A 21,939-nucleotide genomic window follows, 5' to 3' on the forward strand; every position below is an offset into this window, starting at 1 on the left:
CCCTCTTGCTACTGTCAGCTGATGCTAACATCATTTTTCCTTTTCACTTTTCTTGGTGTTTCAGACTTTTTTTGTTTTTTGTTTTTTGAGGAGAACCCTAGGGCAGCAAATGAGCCTTCTTTCTCCACAGGAGGAAAGTAATACCCCCTTGTAAGTCTTTGCACAATCCAGGCCTTAAGTCGTTGCCTCAAATCTGAGAGACAGCAGCAAACTCTATAAGATGCAGTAAAGTTTGCCCCTGCAGTGTGTTGAGACAGGATAAAATATGGTAGGTGATGGATTTGCCAACAGAGTACTAAAAACTGGGAGGACTGATGCAGGATTTAATATGTGGAAGATGTTCAGTATTTCAAAGTTGTTAATGTTTGCAGTTTTTAAAAATGATTATGCTTGATGTGTGCAGCAGCTAAATCTTTCTCATTGATAATCAGAGCTGATTTATCTCTTTTTAAAAATTGATCTCAAGCCATAGGAGATCTTATGACTCCCAGGAGGAATTAAATAGCTCAGACATACTCATTTAGAAGATGTTCACCCCCTGACCTCTTTTTCATATCTCCAGTTCATACCTGTCCAGCTCATTTTTCCAGAAAAGCTGTTTAATCCTTCCCATTCCTTCATCTTCTCCAGTCAACCTTCCCCCACCCCCCCACCTCCGCCCCCCGAATTGAACTCATAATCACAGAACATAAATACAAATCTCAAAATTTCATCTATGGGGGAAATGGGAATTTTTTATGACAGCGGGTAGACTGCTTTAGTGATAAAGGACTGGACAACTCAAGGGACTTGGGTGTATTGGGAGTTTCATTGAACTTAGAGTCAAACCAAAACCAAAGACTTAGGTCCAGCTCCCTGGTAAACCTTGTATGGGCAGAAGTCCCCAATAAAAAATTGGATTTATTTTTAACTCATAGAATCATAGTATCATAGAATCATTTAGGTTGGAAAAGACCTCTAAGATCATCTGGTCCAACCTTTAGTCTAGCACTGCCAAGTCCACCAATGAACTGTGTCACTGAGCACTACATCTACACATTTTTTTAAGATCTCCAGGGATGGTAACTCAGCTACTTCCCTGCACAGCCTATTCCAATACTTTACAACCCTTTCAGTGAAGAAACTTTTCCTAATAGCCTACCTAAGCCTCCCCTTGCTCAATTTAAGACCATTTCCTCTTGTCTTATCACTTAGTGCTCGGGAGAAGAGACTGATCCCCACCTCTCTATAGCCTCCTTTGAGGTAATTGTGGAGTGCAATAAGGTCTCCCCGAGCCTCCTTTTCTCTAGGTTAAACAACCCAAGCTCCCTCAGCGCTCCTCATAAGACTTGTTCTCTAGACCCTTCACCAGCTTCATTGCCCTTCTTTGGACACACTCCAGCACCTTGATGTCCTTCTTGTAGTGTGGGGCTCAAAACTAAACACAGCATTCGAGGTATGGCCTCACCAGAGCCAAGTACAGATGGTCAATCACTTCCCTAAGTAATTTCAGTGACATGTACTTTTTCTGCTTTTATTATTGGTACATTCTTCTGCATGGCAAGTTGTAGATTCACGTGTGTAATGGACACTACACATGTAAAACACTTTATGAGTAACAGTGCACAATATCTTCAGTTTAGATCCTTGTTCTGATTAATTTGTTTGCTTTACCCTAGTTCCTGAGCCTCTTTTCCCCTAGACTTAAAAAAATTTTGTAGAATCTGTAAGAAGCATGGCAGAATTTGAAACTACTTGAACTTTGAAGGTAACAAAATACTCATGCTAGGGGAAAATGGCCCATGACATTTCATAATGGCACTTCATTCACAGTGTTATATATTAGGTACAAAATTCCAATCTTGAATCCAATCATTAAACTCCAAGAGCATTCAGATTTAGGGTTCATAATTCAGGCTAGGAAGATAAACTTGCAAAATACATGTTGAGCTTTGGATTTCAAACCAACCCAAGATATGCAGGTGTTCTAAATGAGATATTCTTGTCATATATCCGTCTTCAAATTTTGGAGTCGCTGTAGTTGTCATCTTTAAAATCGTTCACCTGTTCACATTAGATCATGCTACCTGTTCAGCAAGATTAAGTTCAGCTTGCTTTGCTCCAATTGTAAATTTTTATTTCAGGTCTTAACCTGCAAGATTACAAGTAGTTCTTTGCCACACAAACCTATTTGGTTTATTGACTTACTGACTTCATACAGTCCATACAGGCACGGACCAGGAAAATGTAAAGGACATTAATGAGTGTAAATAAATATATATGGAGCAACTTGCAGCAAGGATAAATCAGAATGGCTGAAAGCATCTTACTGATCCTGGATCTTGTTACCTATTGTATGACAGAAACTGATCTTACAAGAGCAGGAAAATGATTGAAAAAGGATTTTGCTTGGTGCTGTTCTAGGAGCCAAGTCCCTTTTTCAGTCATTTTCCCCTTAAAACAGTAGAAGATGAAGATGGAGAGGGCCAGCTTGTAGAACTAACCTCAAAGACTGCTATACAATTGGAAAAATTCTGTTACAATTCTAAACCTTTACATGGCAAGCAAAAAACTTAAGTTGAGATTGTTGCTTAGTAGTTTATTTTACCCCCCAAACTCTGATTTTCTGAAGCTTATTTGGATACTACTCACGCTTCTGCTTTCTTGAAAGGGGATTTTCTAGAAGGGTTGGCTAAAATATTCCTGGTTGATGTTTTTCCCTGTTGAAATGATCTTTTTTACAAAACTGGGATTTTCCAAAGAAAGTTTTGACTTTCTGAAATGCTGACCTATGAGAATATCAGACTTTTTATTTATTCTTCTAAACTCTTTTTTTTGTTTGTTTTATTTTAATCCCTTTTTTGTCACTCTGTAAATTCAGCTCATGTTACTTTTTTCATAGATTTTTTCTCATTTTGCCAATATTTATCTTCTTCCAGCTCCTTTTGATTAGGGGGTACTGAAGTGACAGAAAGAAACTGAAAAATGTCTAAAAATAATCCTAAACATTATCTGTATACTGCACAAGGGATTAAAGGAAAGCAAAAAGAAATGGGGCTATAAGAAAAACCACTTTTTCATGAAAATAAAAAGAAACAAACGTATTGAAAAAGCATCATTAATTCACTGCATGGAAACAGCTCTAAATTTTTGGTTTTCACTTTTTTTTTTAATCATTTTTTTCCTTAGTACTTTTCCTATTTCGCACTAAGTTCCTATATGGTGACTGCCCCTGCCCTCTCCCTGTTGCACTGTGGAGGTTGTAGAACTTATTTCTTTCATATGGCACGCAGGCACTCATGAATTTTCTTAAGGACACATTTAATAATAAAACAGTTTTATTAAGAATAAAAATTTCTCTTTAAAAAAAAAAAAAAGCAGAGATAGAACCTGAGATTTCCCAAAGCTTTGTTACAAGGGGTATAAACCATTTCCCTTTCTAGAGCACAGTATATTTTGAACTATCATAGAATCATACAATATCTGAGTTGAAAGGAACCCACAAGGGTCATCGAGTTCAATTCTTGGGTCCCCAAAGGATCCCCCCCCCCCCCCAGGAAAATAATAAAAAAAATCAGATCATGTTTATCATTTATCCTTTATCCAGCAGCACCTCAAGGCAAACCTTAGGTTTTTCCTTCTTTCAGAAACTCTTTATTCCATGAATTTCCTTCTCAGTCTGATGAAAGTTTCTAGAGACTAGGACTCTCCACTCTTACATAGAATCCTATATCCAGCATTTATTACAAGCAGTAAAGGTTAGTTATTTTCACTGATAATTTTAAAAGCTAATTATTTCACCAATAATTTTCAAAATGGTGAAGTCATGTATTTGTGGGTGTACAGAGGATAGTTTTGCTTTATAGGGAAATTAGGTCAGTTGGCAAAGTTATTTATTGGAACGACAGAAAAGAATGTAATGTTGGCCAACATGCCAGGGTACCCCTCTACATCTCTGCCTAGGAGCCTGGTTATCAAACCAGGGTAGCTGCTGCAAAATTGGCAATCCCTACTTCATTTGGTGCTGTACTCATTTCCCCCTCGCTTAATGTCACAGCTTACAATTTGCACCTTCTTCCTGAAGTATCTCTATGTATTTAGGTTTTTGTTGAGGAAATACCCATTCCTGACTTACCAGCAATGTCCCCTTCGTGTCTGATCATCCCTGTTTTACCCTGTCAAGTTTGAAACCAGCCTTCCATTTACCAGACAAGCAGGCTATGCATCTTTCAACATAGTGTCCTCTGACCAGTATGTGTTTTGTCAGTGAATTACAGAAAGACTCCATCAATGCACCGCTCTGCTTCCAGCAGCCAAATGGTATCTGACAACATATCCAGGTTGGATTCCCAGTTGGTCATTTATGATCCAAGTTTTGGTGGATTTCACAAGTAGCATGAAGGATCATAGAATCATAGAATGGCTTGGGTTGGAAGGGACCTGAAAGATCATCCAACTCCAGCCCACTGCCATAGGCAGGGATGCCACCCACTAGATCTTGTTGGCCAATGCCCCATCCAACCTGGCCTTGAACATCTTCAGGGATGGGGCATCCACAGCTTCTCTGAACAACCTGTTCCAGGGCCTCACCACCCTTACAGTGAAAAATTTCTTCCTAATGTCTAGTCTAAATCTGTCCTCTTTTAGCTTAAGACCTTTCCCCCTTGTCCGATCATTATCTACCCGAATAAAGAATCCCTCTCCATCATTTTTATAAGACCCCTTTAAGTACTGAAAGGCTGCAATGAAGTCTCCCCGGAGCCTTCTCTTCCCCATGCTGAACTTCCACAGCTCTCTCAGCCTGTCTTCATAGGAGAGGTGCTCCAGCCCTCTGATCATCTTTATAGCCCTCCTCTGGACTCGCTCTAACAGGTCCACATCTTTCTTGTGCTGGGGGCTCCAAACCTGGATGCAGCACTCCAGGTGGGGCTTCATGAGGGCAGAGGTGAGGGGGACAATCCCCTTCCTCAACCTGCTGGTCACACCTCTTTTGATGCAGCCCAGGACAAAGTTGACCTTCTGGGCTATATTGAAGACTGAGCAATTTTCAGAAGGTCAAGTAACCCCTAAACCCACGGGGGAAGTGGTAAAGGTTTCATGTCAAACCACAAGAGGAAAATAATTGCAAACCAGAGTCCACGAATACCCTGCCCTTATGGACACTGTTGTATTGGTGCTGTAAGATATGTGAATAGGAGACGTCATGCCTCCTAGTTTAGGGACTTATCCTGTAGGTTTGGACTGATTTAAAGAACAATTGCAGTCTCAAAAGTAATATATTACTATTTTGGAAGAAGAATTCAGAATTTAATTAAATAAGAGGAGGCCTATGGTGTGAATGGCAAAGATGTACTGCTAGCACAAATGCATTGGAGCATACCTGAGGTTCTATGTCACAATAAAGTCTCTGCTGTGTTCTCTCAGGCAGGAGAGCATGTGTGCATACCACACTGGCCTAATGTGGTGCTAAGAAGTTTGACAGTGGATCTGAAGATGACTTCATAGCATCAGGCTAGACTAGCCCTAATAAAAGGGCTTGTGCAATACATTGACAGCACTTCACGGCTGTGCCACAAGGAATGGCATTGGAGGTAGTCTTTTTTTTTTTCTTTTTTTTTTGTAACCAGTGGAAAGTTACCATAAAGGAAACTGTAGAAAGTAGAAGTTGCCTCTGTAGCACCACTGCAAGAATCTACTCTCAAGCAAACCCTATATTTTCTTCAGCTGAAAGCTGACATCTTTAACACATTGTTAGCATTTCGTGTATAAGTCAGTGGATCAGGCAGCGTGCCAGTTAACACACAAGGCTAGAGCAAAACAGAGTTTAGAGCAGTGGTAGAGTGGGTGTCTCATGACTGAGCACTGGACCATCCTGAGAGCTCAGGGAGGCAGAAGGTGAGGAAATGTTGATTTCCCATTTTCCAGGGTTTTCCCATTGTCCAGGTTCAAGTAGCTGGAAACTTCCACTGCCAGAATGTCTATGCCACAAGCAACTTAAACCTGGAATAGAAATGGAGAATTAGTTATGTGCAACCCACATGTGTTTGAATCAGTCCAACCTCTCCTTCTGTTCTGTATCCAAACTGCTTCTGGCTACAATGCAAGGATTTAAGTAGTTAGGAAATTCCTTACTCCCTACAGATTATTTGTCCCTAGCCAGTAACCCTGAGTGAATCTAGTAAATCTCTTGTGCCTCCTTGGGTAGCACACACTATCTGAAGAATCTGAATGGAACAGTTTTACATGCCTTCCTCATGTATAAGATCATCACTTGGCACCAATGCAAAGCAAAACAGTTGCATTTCTAGGAACCAGCCCACCATTCTGATTCAAAAGCTTTCCTGAGATTTTGTTCTGTTTCCCCTTCCTGCTACATGGCAGCACGAGCTACTGTGCTGATCCCTTCTTCCCACCCGCCCACCTAGACTCAATGGGAGGCACAGCAAGCAGCCCTGTCCCTCCCAGAGAAAGCCTTGCAACAGTTAGAGGCAAAGGTTCAAGTACTACTAGTCTTAATACAACCTCAGATTCTTGTTTTTTTTTGCTGCATTCACTGCTGCCATGGGCATGTATTCACTGTTGTACTCGTGGGAGTTGGATTCACACTGCTGATTCTGCAAACAGAGAGGAAATGCCATGACTTTAATTTGTGGTCACTAACCTCCACCACTCCTACCTTTGTTCTTTAAACAGGGCAGTTAATCTGACTGTTTTAAGTGTGAATATTAAAGTCAGAATAGACAGGCACTCAGGTAGAAAAGTTGGAATAGAACAAACTGAAAATGAAAAACGCACTGTCCAAAAAAAAATAACTAATGTCCACAGTCTCCTTTCTTCCCTGAGCCAACTGGTTCTTTGTTTAAGTGGTTTTGCTCCAGAACAGAGCTGGAATTGCTCCACTGATGATTTGTTTCCCCCTCTTGAAGAAAACAATCAGGTGAATTGCTTACCAAAGTAATTTTGCTGACCTGTGCAGCATTTCTCTTCTTTCCTTTAATTCCCAGCCCTTAAATCAATAGACAATTCTGTCTTAGAAAAATTAAATCAGAGCTGCTGTCATCAGTGAGTGAATTTCAGTGGTAAATTAACAGTTCAGTCTCTTTGTCAAAAAACATATCACGTGCTGAGTATATGCCTGTCCCACCCTCTAAATCTCATTAAATCAAGTTCCCTGTCCATGACCCTTGGAAGGAGGGTTGTGCAGAATCTCATAGACTTGCTTACCTTGTTCCTTAAGCGACAGGCTGCTACACAGCAGACACAGGAAATAATGGCAAACACAATCAGGCCAATAGTTACCCATGACATGATTCCCAGTGAAATGCAGTCTTCCTTATCTGGAGATAGGGAGGCAAAAATGTCATTGCTGAAAATCAGCACTTTTTATTTCCCCCCTGCAAACAACTTTTCAAATTATTTCCCATCTCCTCTTCATATTTGAGGAAACAGCCAAAGTGTGCTCTGGAGAAGGATTTCTCCGAGTTGAAGAGCTGCCTTGGAAAAGTGTATTCAGCAGGAAACAAAACATCGCAGTTTTCCCAGAAGGAGAAGTGAAAGCCTAACTGCTGGTACACAAAGCTAAAAGTGTAGATTGAAAAGAAACGAAGCCCAGACTGAGAGCATGATGATATTTCAGACTTGAAGATCTGAACAAGGTGTAAGCACAGGTAATTTAAAGGGCAGCCTGGTCAAAAGAAGGGAGGACTTTGGCAGTCATGTTTGGGTAGGAAGGCAAGTGGAGGGGGACACAAAATCAACCTTGTCCAGATCTCGGAGAAAATATGATAGGGCATGAAACAGCTAGCAATAGCTATGAACATCTGGCTGTCAGGAAAATGGAAGTGGACAGCAGTGGAAAACACCACTGACAAAAAAGGATGGCACAGCCTGATTCTGCAATCCAGAGGGGGATAATAGATAATTTGCCCAACCACAATTTTAGACGCAGCATTTCAGCTTTTATCTATGTTTAGTCCTGGCGTTGAGAAATGGGAAAGGATAGAAAGGGAAGGACAACAGACAGTACAGTATTGCTATTGATCTGTATGGAGAACCCTTCCTGAGTACTTTTATGCTCTCTTGGAACTCTCCATGTGAACTTCAGTCACACTTCTCACTGCAGTGTAGCTACACCCAGTGTCTGTTTATCAGTAAACCAAAGTAAGGGGAGAAGGGAAGTAAACTTACCCTGGATGTACAAATAGGTTTCTTTCAGGCGGCAATCTATGTAAGGAGGGGGTAAGAACATCTCCAGGCAGTAGGTATAAGTGTCGATGTGTTTTCTTTCCAGATTTGTGAGTATGAAAGTGGTGCTGGTATTTGAATGCTCTGCCTGACAGTAGGTGACGTTACTCTTGGGGATAGCTTTCTCCTTGCTTACATGGAGAGCACAGATCTCCTTCTTTTCGTGCCCTTTGAAGAGGGTCATGCTGAACTCACTCACATTTTTGGGGTTGTGGAATATGAACTTAAAGTTTCCACTCTTAAATTCCACCATCACCTGGGGGTCAGAGACATGCAGCTGATCTGAAAACATGAAAATAATAAGTGCAGTCACTCAAACAGCAATGAAGAGAATCCCTAAAATGTTAAGAAACTCATTCACAGAAAGCGAGTGAACTGTGTCATAGAAACTTAAAACACGTAGGTACTCAGAACAGTCTGGCTTTGCCACTCAGCCCTGTACTGTGAGATACCAGTGCATCGTTCTGGTCATGTCCCACATTACAGAGAAAATAAATGAGATAACACCTTGCCTGCTATCTGCTATGAGGCTGGACAAGTCTCTGTTAGCACTGGATCAATGACTTATTTCATAATATTTAAAGGCCTCCTTCGACCAAATCCTGAGACATATAGTCCCTTCCACAGTCTTGTTGTCCTATTCATAGATAAAACAAGGTGAGATGAAAATGGCGACAATTATCTCTGGTTTAGGGTTTGTAATCTGAAACTCATTGCTGTAGCTGAAAATGCAAAACAGGATTTGAACCCTAAACTCCTACATAAATGCCTTAACCATAAGACCTATCTTTCCTTTTGAGATAGTGGTTTGGGGCATGCCATACAATTTAAACTTAATTACTTAGATGACTATATGACCTTTATCACGAACATGAGGACATGAGTAGAGGACAAATGTCACTGCGTGCATGCATTCACATGCAATCCAAAAATCATATTTGACCTTCCTAAAAGCATTGACAGAAAACATTGACAGATGTTATACAACTCTCTCATTCTGCAAAATGTTTCTATTTTTATTTTCTTGGAGAAGAAAAAGAAAGCAAACTGACTGAGGACCTCCTGCTACCTCACAGTTTGACTTTTGTAAAATCAACAACCAATAGCATGGGGAATGCCCTCAGAAAAAAGATGTGTTAAAGGGTGCTGTAAAAGAATGACAGCCCTCTTCTTCAGAGACAGTATTTTCTGATCTAGATTGGCACTTGAAACCATATACCAAATTATGTGAATGTGTCTTACCTATATTTTTGCACGGTCTTGATGAGCAGGTATCAGCTCCTGAAAAATAAATTGTTTCCTCTTTAAAATTCAAGAAGAGAAATGCAGGAGGAAGGGCTGAGCCATGCGATGTTAAGATGCTGAAGTTATTTTCTAATGTTAGTACTTGTGTCGTAAGCGGATCTGATCTTGTCTCAGTGCTACACTATAAAATCCCATGATATGATAAAATCACAAAGTATAAAAATAATGTAGAAAGAAATTTAATTGAGCAAGAATTAATATTGATAACATATATAGCACTTAGAAATTCATAAAACACCTCTGCAGAAGGAATAGGTGTACTTAAAGAATAGAAACTGAGATGAAAGTAGAATTTCCCCAAAGATAGTGAGGAAATCTATCCCAAATTAAAAAGCATACTCTTGTTTTCTCGTGAATCCAAAGTTGGCAATAAGTTAGCATTATACTCTGTTTCCAGACCGTAGTGCCCATTTTGTTCTATGTTTGTTCTGTTTCCCAGCACTGCATCAAAACAGCTTCTTCTGGCACATCCAGAATGAATAACTGGGAGGTGCTCCAAGATATGCAGCAAGAAAATATTCATCAACGCATGCAGTTTTCTGTTTGAACTTTTTCTCTTCATGATTATCAAGCTGCATTCAGTCTGTTATGCTTAGGCAGCCTCTGTTACAGGAGCCCAACACACTTTTATTAATTATTTAGGACTTCTTTAAGGTGCTACCTCCCTCACCACCCACTATGGCAATACTGAGAATGGAATTTTCTGTCTGAGTTGGTGGCATGCACTGCTTTGAAATGGTTTGTGTGTCATTAGTAGCAGGCATAGCTCAGCCTGATAGTGTTTCATTTAGACTTTTCCTTTTTTGCATTGCTCAAAAATTAGAGGTTTATCTCCTACACAGACAGGTAGAAAAAACCTGTATCAGCCTTTCCTGTCTTCAGGTAGTCTGAGCAAATTCTTCAGAGGCTGCTTAGATTGAAATACACTCTACATCAAGATTTTTTGATGTTAAGGAAACAGGGGACAAATACTTGAAGGCTTTCATAGATAATCATATTCTTGTTATTGCTACGTGGCAGTCTAGATCCATGCAGAGTAGGTTCCCAACTGTGCTGGGTACTGCACTGATTGCACAGTGTAAATAATCCTTTTCCCAAGGCACCTGCAATCCACGACATCCAGCCTGCACATGCCCAGGAACAGAAGATTATTCTCATTCATGTAGTGTTGTATGCTCTCAACTCTCTTCTTGGACTGAGGCAACTTTTGCTGTCCACGCTTTTTTCTGCTTTGAATTCTTGCTCCTCAATTATCACCACTGGTAAGGGTGTTGCAATGAATTATACTTGTTTAAAATATTTTTAGTGTGACACATAAGTTAATGGACTTGTGGAAAATGCTTTGTGATGTGCAGTTGGAAAGCAATACAAACTGTTATCCTTTTTTGATTGATTCACCCTCTTACCAGTTATCACATTCTTCCTGGCCTACTGTGCACAGTCAGTGGCCTTATGTCACACAGCGACAGTTCAAATATCTGTACTACTTTCAGGACTATTACTAAAGTGTGTGATAACAGACAAGGTATCTTGTACCACTGGTATGAAGATAAGACAGACAAAACACAACTTGTCAACCCCCATTGAATTAAAGCTCTCGATACAGAGAGCGCAAGCCCTCGGAAAGGCACACGGCCTGAAAAGCTGAAAGCAAAGGTCAAATAAGGAAACGCTTCTTGATAACTTGCGTGCTGAGTGGTGAAGGAAAGCAGCTGCTGGGAGAACAACGTTTGAAATAAAGGTCTTTTAAAATGCTCTAGTTTCAGTGGCCTGTGGGTTGATAACATATACCTTTAAAATTAGTCCCAACAGCAGATAAATTATTTAGGGACGGAAAGAAAACAGCGAGTGTATTGATCTAGCAGAAGCTAGGGAGAGCAGTGTATACGTGAGCTGGCCTGGCCCCACCTGTAGCTGACCGAAGCCTCTACCTTTGCCACTGGACGTCAGAGAGGAGAGGCAGATGCTGGCTCGGGGTCTGGGCAGCTGCAGAGCCAAGCGGTCCCAGAGGCCCCCGGCACCCCAGAGGGCAACTGGGCTGCGCTACTCTGCGTAAAGGAACAGCTTGGAATTTCATGCCTCTGATCGCCTCCAAGAACAGTTCAATTCTGCTGTTGGCTAATGAAATTGCCCTTTCATACTGGGTGGTTTAAAATCTTTGTCAGAGATCATGGTTTTAATATTTGTTTTTAATGGAAAAGGGCAGTGCGAGGTGATTAAGCGTGAAGTTCACGTGACCCTGTGGCAAGCTGAAAAATTGTTTTGCATCCTCTCAGGCCCAGAAGCTGTAACTGCCTATTTTCATGAAAAGCTCAGTAATGTATTTCTGTGAAGGAACATTTCAGTAGAAGTAATACAATTAGTATTCTTCTGAAACAAGTGACGACACAGAACAGTGTGCTTAGCATAGTATAAAGGGAGCATATTTTAAAATGAGATTAACAGTGCCTGAGATTAAAACAGAATTGTCTACATGGGTAACCACAATGAGTGAGATCCAATATGAATTTCCAGCTCACTAGCTGTTCTGCATCAAGTCCTGATGTGAGTGCTCTGTCACTGCATACTAAAAGGTAGTTTATTCCCCCTCCCTACGGCTGATTGCTTTTCTCCTGTTCCCATTTGTATTGGTTCATTCCTAGGGTAATCCTATGGACCCTGTAGCACTCCAAGGTTAATGGCCAGATGCGTGTATTTGCCAAGCTCCTATGAGAATAAATGTGTATTTAGGGGGGTGGAATATAGGAAATGGAGGTTAAAACATCCACTAATATTGAGAGATTTACTCACAAAACCTCCCTAATACTACCACGAAAAATACGTGAATAAAAGAATACATCCTGTTAGAGTTGAAAATGAGCAGAAGAATATCACTGGTTCAGCAGTAAAAATGCTTGCATTTGGCTGTAAGGTTCCTTTTGGTATTTTTCATAAAAGAACTAATGCAATTGTAATATTTATAACAAGAGGAAACAAATCTTTCAGTGGTTTCCTAAGTGTCACACTGATGTTGTGTAGAGCTGTTCCTAGCTCACCTCTTGTCAAGTAGATGCGAATCCAAGAGATGAACTTGTGTATGAGAGCAGCATCTTGTTATGTCAAACTATGAAGTGTGTGTGTGTATGCATCCTATGTTTGTGTGTACTTACAGTCCTGTGCATTTCTGTAAGAGATTACCTGGATAACAACTATGTCTACCTCAGTTCCTTTGATAGACATTTTTACTTTCATCTTTACTGCAGTGGGAAAGTACTTTGTCAGCGGGTTGTGAATTTCTGCAGTTGTGGTGCTTGGATGCAGAGGCTGCTAGAAGGCAGGTTATTTTCATTTTAATGGGACTGCAACTTTGAGCTTTCTCATTGCTCTTCAGCAGACCCAATGCTATTTGCAAACATCACAATCCATTACATATTTGGGTCTTAACAGAAGTTTAAAAAACACATTTGATTAATTTTGAAACTTGCATTTTAAAGTAGGAGAACGGAACAGAACAGGGATAGGATAGGATAGGATAGGATAGGATAGGATAGGATAGGATAGGATAGGATAGGATAGGATAGGATAGGATAGGATATTCTTGCTTGGTTTTATTGCATTTTGTTTTCTCTGCCCCAGCTCCCAGAAACTAATCAGCTGATTACAAGAACAAGCATAATTTTGCTTGGGTGTGTTTGCCACTGAAAATGAGCAAATAGAGTGTAGACCCTGCTTTTCAAACAAGCATTTTTGTTTTATTATTACTAAATGTCTGATGAAACCACACACCATTTTTAAGTTGCTGTAGCTTTTAATCTTTCAAGGCACTCTGAAAGATGGCACTGTCAATTCAGTGTCATTAGTCATGTGCCTAAAACTAACATGTTCCTGTCCTTCAGGAATCAAGGGTTAAGAGGAAGGCAGTCCTTCTGGGCAAAGCAAGTAATGGCCAGAAGTACTCTAGGAAAATATCTGAATTATTTCTATGCTATAAGATATGTTGTAGAATGTGGAAGCTATTATAAAATATACCACTAACACTGCAGTAATTGCTGGTAATGTTTCAGACGCCCTTCTGAGAAGTGACCATGGCTTCATCCGGTGTTGACAACAGGAGATATGTGGGTAAACAGTGATAATAGTTTGCAAACGTTGGCATGCAAAAACTCATGTACAGCATTTCATAGAGAAGGGCCTCAAGTGCTATGGAGTCCTGCAACTCTGTACTCCAAAATCCCATTGCCTGTTTTTGTCTACCTAAGAAGCTCTTACAGACAATTTCTTGGTCACAATTGGTTTACCAAATTGCACAATACACACACACACACGTATATCACCTTCCATGAGGTATTTACATTGAAACAATATCCACAGATCAGAAGTAGAGCTTGCTAATAACTACATTAAAACAAAGAGACAAACAAACAAAAAACCCCACGCTTTTAAATTACTCTGTTTTTACTCCCAAAAATTTGCCACAGTGCTGGAGTGCTAGCTCACTCTCTAAATGAGGGTGTCATACTAATGTGTCTTACATAAAGCTGCTATTTTACAGCCTTTTTCTTTTTAGCAATAATGATAATAATTAGTACTTGTTATACTGAAAGCACTGTAAGAAAAAAAAAAAAGTGAGATACCATTTCTCACTGGAAGCAATGTCTTTCTTCTGCCATCTCCTCTGCCCAGACCCTGCCCAAGACCTATTCTCCGTGTTGGAAGGAAGGGAGAAAGAAGGGGAAACTGCCGGTATTAGACAGAACAATTATTTACACCCTTAAAATGCCAGCCTATTTCTTCCAAGGGAATGACCTTTTAGATGGCTGCAGCCATATGTAAAAGCATGCTGGTGAAGTATACCTGCTAAATTGACTAGCTGAGAAATATGTAACAAAATTGAGAGGATGTTTTTGTTAGATTTAAGATGATTTTTCAAGGAGAAAAAGAACAGCTTGTGTCCCTTTGTTGATACTGTCCACTATCCTCCTTCCCTGTGATTTCACCCATTTTTCAATGTCTGAAAGCTTGGTATGCTGTTGCTGTATTAGTTAACCTTCGGAGGGGTATCTGCATTGCCTAAAGAGCTGGAAACTAGCTTTTATTTAAATGAAAGCTTAAATTCTGTATGTAACCTCAAGACTACTCAAATTCTACAGAAGGACTTGAAACCTACCTGAACCTATCTATCACTGGAATTTCAGAAGCGAACATATTCAATAGCCCTTCACATGACCTTCACACAACATGTTTAAATAATGAATGCTTCAGTTAGTAACTCTGTGCACTAAATCTCAGGTCTCAGATAAATGTGAGCTCTGGTATTTTACTTTACATAGCTATTACAAAACACTGAACCACGCAAAATGCTACATCCATGTTTATGGCTGGACTGAGATCAACGCTGTCACCCTGCCCCTTCTCAAACACAGCGTTAGGAGAGCTATACCTCCTTTTAAGTCTGTCCGTATTTCAAGCCTGCACCAAAATGATCTCATCCACCCTTCCATGCCATATACATTTTTCACAGGACAAAAATTCCCTGCTCAAGAATGACCAGGATTAATATCAATAACTTAGATTAATATCAATAACTTTATTAAGCCATTCACCGTCACGCTGCTCTAAGACATTGTGCCCAGCAAGGGAAGCTGGCTGGAGCACTACAGTCTAAACAGCTAGAGGATAACACTGAGCAGATGAGCTAAAGAATACAGACAATGAAAACTTGTACATTTTGTCTCAGACCAAATGCCCTTTCTGGCAGGAATTCTCTTCCCGCCAGCTCTAGTGATGTTAAAGTCAAGAGTGGTCTTTTTGCAACTGTTTCCCTTAGTTATCTCTATTCCTCCAACCCTATGCTATCAGACCTCCTTTACTGCCTCCCTTCTCTGGGTGGGCTATATTCCAAAGGGACATCTACTGCGAGGAGAATAAGACAAACTGCTACTCACCATACAGGGCTCCAAACTGAAAGCAGAGGAGACAGAACGTTACAGCGACCGACTTCATGCTTGCCTGACACACAGGCACCAGCCTTCTGTCTGCTGTGAAGATGGGGAAGAATTCTTGGGTAGAAAAGGAAGTGGTTTGTGGGCAATGGGGGAAATTATATGATAGTCAGAAGGACTTTTTAATTTAACACCTGACTACGTTATAGCTATGTCAGCATTAGCTGTCGCCCACACCTGTGGAGTTTGCTGCTTTTTTTTCCCCCCGCCTCATGGCTTGCTGTCACAGACAGGAAGATGAAATATTTTCGAACATTACCTTTGATAATCACTTCCGCAAAGACTGCTTCTGGTGAAATCTGTCATGACAGAGTCTACCATCACCTACAACACGCTTCCTGGAGATAGCCAGTTATTGGTGACCTGTTCCTTAAATTAACTTACTGTATGTGCATGTTTGGCACTGGCAACCAGGCTTACCCCTCACCTTCAGCTGGGCTTGTGTAACTGGTGGTGTTGCTCTGCACGGAAGCTGATGGCCAGTAGGGGAGGAGGCTCATCTTTTCCTGGACCTTGAATTCAGTGGAAGAACAGACCCAAATCGCAGAAGGATCCACTCAGCCCTGTGACATCCTGGAGGCTCACTTGGATGTAAAACTTCCACCCTGGAGTTCAGGCTTGCTCTGGGTGGACGTGAGAAACTCCACACAACTCTGAGCAGAGGAGATCTGGCCCAGAGCCCCAGGGCCTTGGGCAGAAGTTTCTCTCCCTCCCTCTCCTTGCTTTTGTGCAGCACACTGTACTTTGGCCTGCAGACGTCTATGTTCAGGAAGTGGTTTGGGATCCTCTGGGATAAAATGTTCTACAGCCATTTAGATCTGGCTAATTTTAGGGCAGATACTATGTTTGAAAAACATCTTCTTTAGTAAATGAGATGCATTTAGCATTCCTGACTGTCATATACATGTTAGAAGACACAAAGGACTAATTTTGGTGCCTGACAGACACTTCTGCGGTTGATGTCCTCATAATGGTCATGTAGTGGTACCCCATAATTGTGAATAATAGGATTGGGTTACAGATTCTCTCCTACTTTGTACTTTGTGAATAAGTCTTCACCCGTTGGTTTACTCTTCCTCAAAAAGTGATTTAATTTCATTACTACTGCTAAAGATTTGTTCACATGAACACTGGCAGAGAGTTTTACTCTCTTCGAATCTTTGCAAATCCCTGCAAATCTTTGCCTTTTGTTAAATGAAAATCAGAGCTGAGTTGGAGTCAAGTCAGGATTTGATCTAAATTCTCAGCTCAGGTCTCTGGAGCCAAATGCAAGCAATTCTAACTAGAGAAAGTTTCTGCAGTATGCTTTTAATTCTGAAGCTCAAGAGTAATATATGAAGGTTCAAGCAATGATAAAGCTGGGAGAGATACACCTGACTCCTGAGCTTTGCCAATGAAGTTATGACCCAGGTTCCAACCTACTGAGGTTCCAGGTAGTACCACCTTTCCCATCCCTGACAACAACTTACGGGAAGTGCTGAAACACAGAGGAGTCTTCTCCTGGGACAGGACCCTTATTGCTCCCTAATTAACCTGAGACAAGCAGCAAGAGAGACTGATAGTAAAAAGAGCTGCTGATGATGCAAAATTAATGGAGGAAGAGGATCACGTGTGAACTACCCCCACCGCCACCTTTGGGAGAGCTTGCTGACATACCAAGGACTAAGTCTCTAGAAAAACTACTGCTGGCTGGGAAGGCCAGTAAAGGTGCAGGGGAATGTAAGCATTTGAGCAGAGTTTTAACTGTTTTATGTAGAAATGAGCTTTAAGACAAATCAGGATTGCTGGGGTTCATAAAACATGTTGGCTTTCTTCAAAATGTAAACATTTTGCCAGGAAACTCATTTTGATAGATTTTTTTTTTTAACCAGCATAGCTGTTTTGGAGCATCTTACTTCTTCCCTCCCTTCTCTGGGACTTTATCAGTTACACGGATGCAGAAAAGATGATTACGCATCTGTTTCCCTCCTGGAGTGAGAGTAGCTACCAGTGTAGCTTGGTTGACATAAGCTATGACAATTGGAGCAAGTTCCACTGCCCAGCAAATAGGTTGTGTTTGTCCTCTTTCTCCTGTCCTTATAGGCTCAAATATGGAGTTACCCCTTTACTTTTCTGTTTCCCAATAACTTTGGAACTGCTAGAAAAAAACACTCCCATTGTTTCAGAAGGATCCAGCCCAGGATACAGTTTGGAGTACTTTTGGCAGCAGTATGAAGTTTGATGAGGATAATTTTTTTCTTCTTTTTTTTTTTTTTTTTCAGATAGTTGAGTGTCTTTGATGATGAGCCAGCAGAGCCTGGGGCACTCAGTGTTTGTTCACAAGGTGAGAGACACAAAGTCTATCTCAGGGCTGAGCATGAGGGATGCTCACCTTGTAGTCCCACGCCAACAGACGCCTTCATTGCCTTTCACCCTCTTTACTCTTTCCGTCTTTGCCTCCCTCCTCTGTCATGCTTTTGTACCTTACAAAGACACTGTGACTGCAACTAGAAGTGTTTCTTACAAATACTACAGTTGGTTGCAGTTAACCACCTGGGACAAGCAGCCTGTTTCCACAACACGCTTCCTATAACTGTAGCTATTTTGAGTCACTAACACGTGTTTCCTTTTTCCATCGTCACTTATTTCTCTCCCTCCTTCATTTTGATTTTGACTGTCCTTCATCCACATGCTCCTCTCAGATCTCTCTTCTTTCTTTTTCTAACCTGACTGCCTATGGCCCCCCTCTATGCCCCTCTCTGTCCTCCTCTCAAGCAGAGGCTGCTCTCCAGCATGTGTCCTAGGTCCTTTCTGGAATGTGGCTCCTCCTGCCCCCAGGCCACATTCTTTCTATATATCTTACCTCCGTAACTACTATCCCAGTGATAAACTCCTTTTTCTCATACATCACTTCCAACTTGTTTTGTCTGGGATAGAGTTAATTTTCTGCATAGTAGCTCATATCATGCTATGCTTTGGATTCGCGATGAAAACAGTGTAGATAACACAACTCTGTTTTTGCTGTTTTTGTTGTTTCTGGACAGTACTTATACAGAGTCAAGGTCTTTTCTGTTTCTGAAACTACCCTGCCAGTGAGGAAGCTGGGGTGCACAAGAAACTGGGAGGGGACACAACCAGGACAGTTGACCCCAGCTGACCGAAGGGATATTCCAAACCACATGACATTGTGCTCAGCAGTAAAATCTTGAGGGGGGTGAAAAGTTTGCCAGGGCTGCTGTTGCTCAGGAACTGGCTGGGCATCATTTGGCTGGTGGTAACCAATTGTGTTTCACATCACTTTTTTTCCCTCCTTGGTTTTGTTTTCTTTTGTTTCTTTTATTTTTTACTTAACTTATTAAACTGTCTTAACTGTGTTCATCTTGGCCCAGGACTTTTCTAACTTCTGCCCTTCCAATTCTCCTCCTCCACCCTGCTAGAGGAGGCAGTGAGTGAGCAGCTGTGTGGTGCTTAGCTGCCTGCCAGGGTTAACCCACAACAGACTTGCCATCTCCTTGACTGTAAACAACCTGGAAATTCCTTATGGGCATTTTTATTCCTTTAAAACTATAGCCAGTGGCATACCCAGTTCCAAAGAGAAACAGGCTTGCCCATCCCTTGATCTGTACATCAATATTCTCTACCCTGTGATCTTTAGTGCTTGTCCTTTCTAGCTCCAAGCAACTCAGAAAACACCACTTCTGCTGCTTCCCAAAGGAGACTGATTCACAGCAAGGATTTTGCCTGTGATGTACAATGTATATTTTTCTTTGTCCTGTTTAATCACTTAACTCTTACTCTTCTTATCACTATCACCCAAAACAATTTCCATGTTAGCAATCTGCTAGTGTGTTGTATACCTTTATTCACCATGAAATAGTGGTGGTGTTTACATTGAAGTAGCTTGTTGTGTCTCACTGGCAGTTTTCCACTTCTGCTTGTGGATGATGAGCAGTTGCCCACAGCAATGTAAAATATTCTCTCAATAAAATGCATTGTGATTCTTTCTGCAGGGGCTGTTACAGTCTATCCACACAAATTATATTCTGTTGTCTCCTGCTGCTTCTTATTCTTTGCTTCAATATCTGGCCTATATTTTCATGACTCTGGGTCATTTCCTCAGGGCTGGAGCAGAAAGCCTCCACACTCCTGCACTTTCCTTTCCCATTCTTTGAATAGAGAAGGGGAACAATGACTTTCTCTGTGCTATTTTTAAAGTTCTGTGATAGGTTTAAATCCCCCTTCCCATCAGCATCACTCACTATTAGGTGTGTAGACAGGCCGCAGTCACTCATGGTTTACAGATTTCAGCCGGAGATGCAACTCGTGTTGCACCAACCCTGCTGGTATGGGGCTGATCCCTCCCACAGGCCTGTGGGCACGCTGTAATGTTCTGACCACCAGTGTGCCAGAGGAGGCTACAGGGTCTCACCTCAGCTCAGCAGCAGGGCAGACACTTCCCTGTATGGGTATGTTAAGGAGTTAAGCCCAGATCTGACCCACGTGCAATAAACTCAATCAATAGGAGCCTAAGTGGCAAATGCAGTCAGCCTAAATGCCACTTCAGGTCCTGTGACTCATGTTTTGTGCTGGCTGGCTCAAGGCCCTCAAGGCCTCTCTCCCGCCGACCTCAAGAGCTGATGCTCTGTGTGTCTGGCCTCCTGCCCACTGGCACACAGCTACCTAATGAGGTACCTAATCACTTTTCCAGGATCACTGAGCATAGGGAGGCATGGACCAGTGACGGTCAGCACACATATGCCCGTGGCCTGGACTGCAGGCCTATGGGATGGCTGTGGAAGATTTCCTGTCTTGGTAACAACCAACACCATGTTCCTGCCCTTCCAGGTGTGCTGGGAGAAGGACTGTGAGCAGCAGGTATCTTTAAGTGGCATACGCCCAAAGGTGCAGGAGGTATTTAGGAGAACAACAGGGTTGTAAGCAGCATGGGTTCATGTGTGCCAGAGGGAGAACACCTGAAGCCTTTGCAGTTCCTCTGTGGCCAATGGGCAGCTGTCTGGAGCTTTGTCACCAGTGCTACCTACATCTGTGTTCAGATGGGAGGTTCTCCAGAGTGGACAATAAATATACAAAATCCAAAAGAAATGTATACTTGGGGACCCAGACTGTTTTTGTCTTGCCACTTGTAGAGCACTTTACGACAGCTACCCGACGTTGAGCTGGATGACCATGAAAGTTTTTCTGCTGTTGGATTTGAATTTAACTCTCTTCTGGGTGTGACAGTGATGAATTAAACACATTCTTTAGCATTTTCACACCCCAGCTGTTTCAAAGCTCTCAGTAAGGTAGGGCCTCCTGTTATGTGGTTGTCTGGTCAGCTGCTTTGGAGGAGTTAGGATTGAAAGAGCCGCAGGCTGTAGTCGTAGTTGGGGTTTGTGGTGTGATTTTATCTCAGCATTGTTGTGATTACGTTTTAAAGGTAAACTTTCGCTACCATTGAGTTGACAGTATAACACGAGGCGAACTTTCCCCTACAGAAGCAGCCCCCTAAGCTGCGATTCCTGTAGATAAGAGAGAACTGAAATGGCATGCTGAAAACTGCAAAGACTGGTCTAACAGCACAGCCCAGGCCTGGACTTCCAGAAACACTGAAGTGGCTTAGGTCACCCATGCTGCTGTCTGCTGCCAGCTCACATGAAGCACTTTTGAAAATCTTGTTTTTTTTTCCAAATGTTTTTGAGCCAGGCTTTGGTTTGCAGCTCCTACTAGTGGTTAATCGAAGATGCACTTAGCTCAGGCCTTGACAGATTTGGAGGAATAAAGTCAATTAAATGACATCTTTCTTAAACATGTAACTAAATTTCCTCTTTTTTTGTGTATATCATGTTCAGAATCACAGAGGTTACTGTACTGGGAACAAAATGCTCTGTCCATGCATGCAAAAGCTAAAAGAAGCACAGAATAATGATACTGTGCTCCACCACGCTCAAGGCATGGTCCAGCCGCACTTCTCTTACGGATGCCAGAACAAGCTAAGGAAAGCTGGACACACTGCAGCCCTGTGTCACACTTCCAGCAAGTGACCAGCGGAGGGGTTTTGTCCCGTTTGGTAGGAGATGATTCCAAGAGCTGACATGGGCTATGTGTGAACTGTAAAACCTCTCCCGCGCGGCCTGGGCTTCCTGGAGGAGCCGAAGCCTCTGCTGCAAGACAGGGGAGCTGGGAGGGCGTGCACAAGAGTGTGAGAGGGCCCCATGCGCCATGAACCCGTGCCCCAGAGGCAGCCCCGGCTGAAAACCCTCCGACAGCCGCTGTCCGCTGCCCGCCCCGCCGCCACGGGGCCACATGGGGGCGCCGCCGCACCGCGCTGCGACACGGCCCGGCCCGGCCCGGCCCGGCCGCGCCGCCTGAGGGAAGCCGCGGCCCGGCTGCTCCCGGCACCGCGCCTCAGGGGGCCGCCCGCGGACGCACAGCGTTAGTTTGGAAAGATTTG

At 42.2% G+C, this 21,939-nt stretch overlaps 1 protein-coding gene across 2 annotated transcripts; it reads right to left on the reverse strand.

Annotated features, from left to right (window-relative positions):
- Window positions 1–3,308: 3,308 nt before the first annotated feature.
- Window positions 3,309–16,119, reverse strand: LOC121071960 (inducible T-cell costimulator-like). Of its 2 annotated transcripts, XM_040560887.1 has the most exons (7): window positions 15,769–16,119; window positions 15,453–15,542; window positions 9,466–9,504; window positions 8,167–8,505; window positions 7,204–7,316; window positions 6,502–6,593; window positions 3,309–5,979 (listed from the first exon to the last, which is right to left on the reverse strand). In XM_040560887.1, the coding sequence occupies exons 2-7, from the start codon at window positions 15,508–15,510 to the stop codon at window positions 5,958–5,960; spliced, it is 663 nt and encodes a 220-aa protein (XP_040416821.1). In that variant the 5' UTR covers window positions 15,511–15,542; window positions 15,769–16,119; the 3' UTR covers window positions 3,309–5,957. The 2 variants fall into 2 exon arrangements, with proteins under 2 accessions (XP_040416821.1, XP_040416820.1); XM_040560886.1 differs by lacking the exon at window positions 15,769–16,119 and having other exon boundaries at window positions 15,453–15,708.
- Window positions 16,120–21,939: the final 5,820 nt, after the last annotated feature.

Source organism: Cygnus olor, chromosome 6 (assembly GCF_009769625.2).
Source record: "Cygnus olor isolate bCygOlo1 chromosome 6, bCygOlo1.pri.v2, whole genome shotgun sequence".
In the NCBI taxonomy this organism is placed as follows: Eukaryota; Metazoa; Chordata; class Aves; order Anseriformes; family Anatidae; genus Cygnus; species Cygnus olor.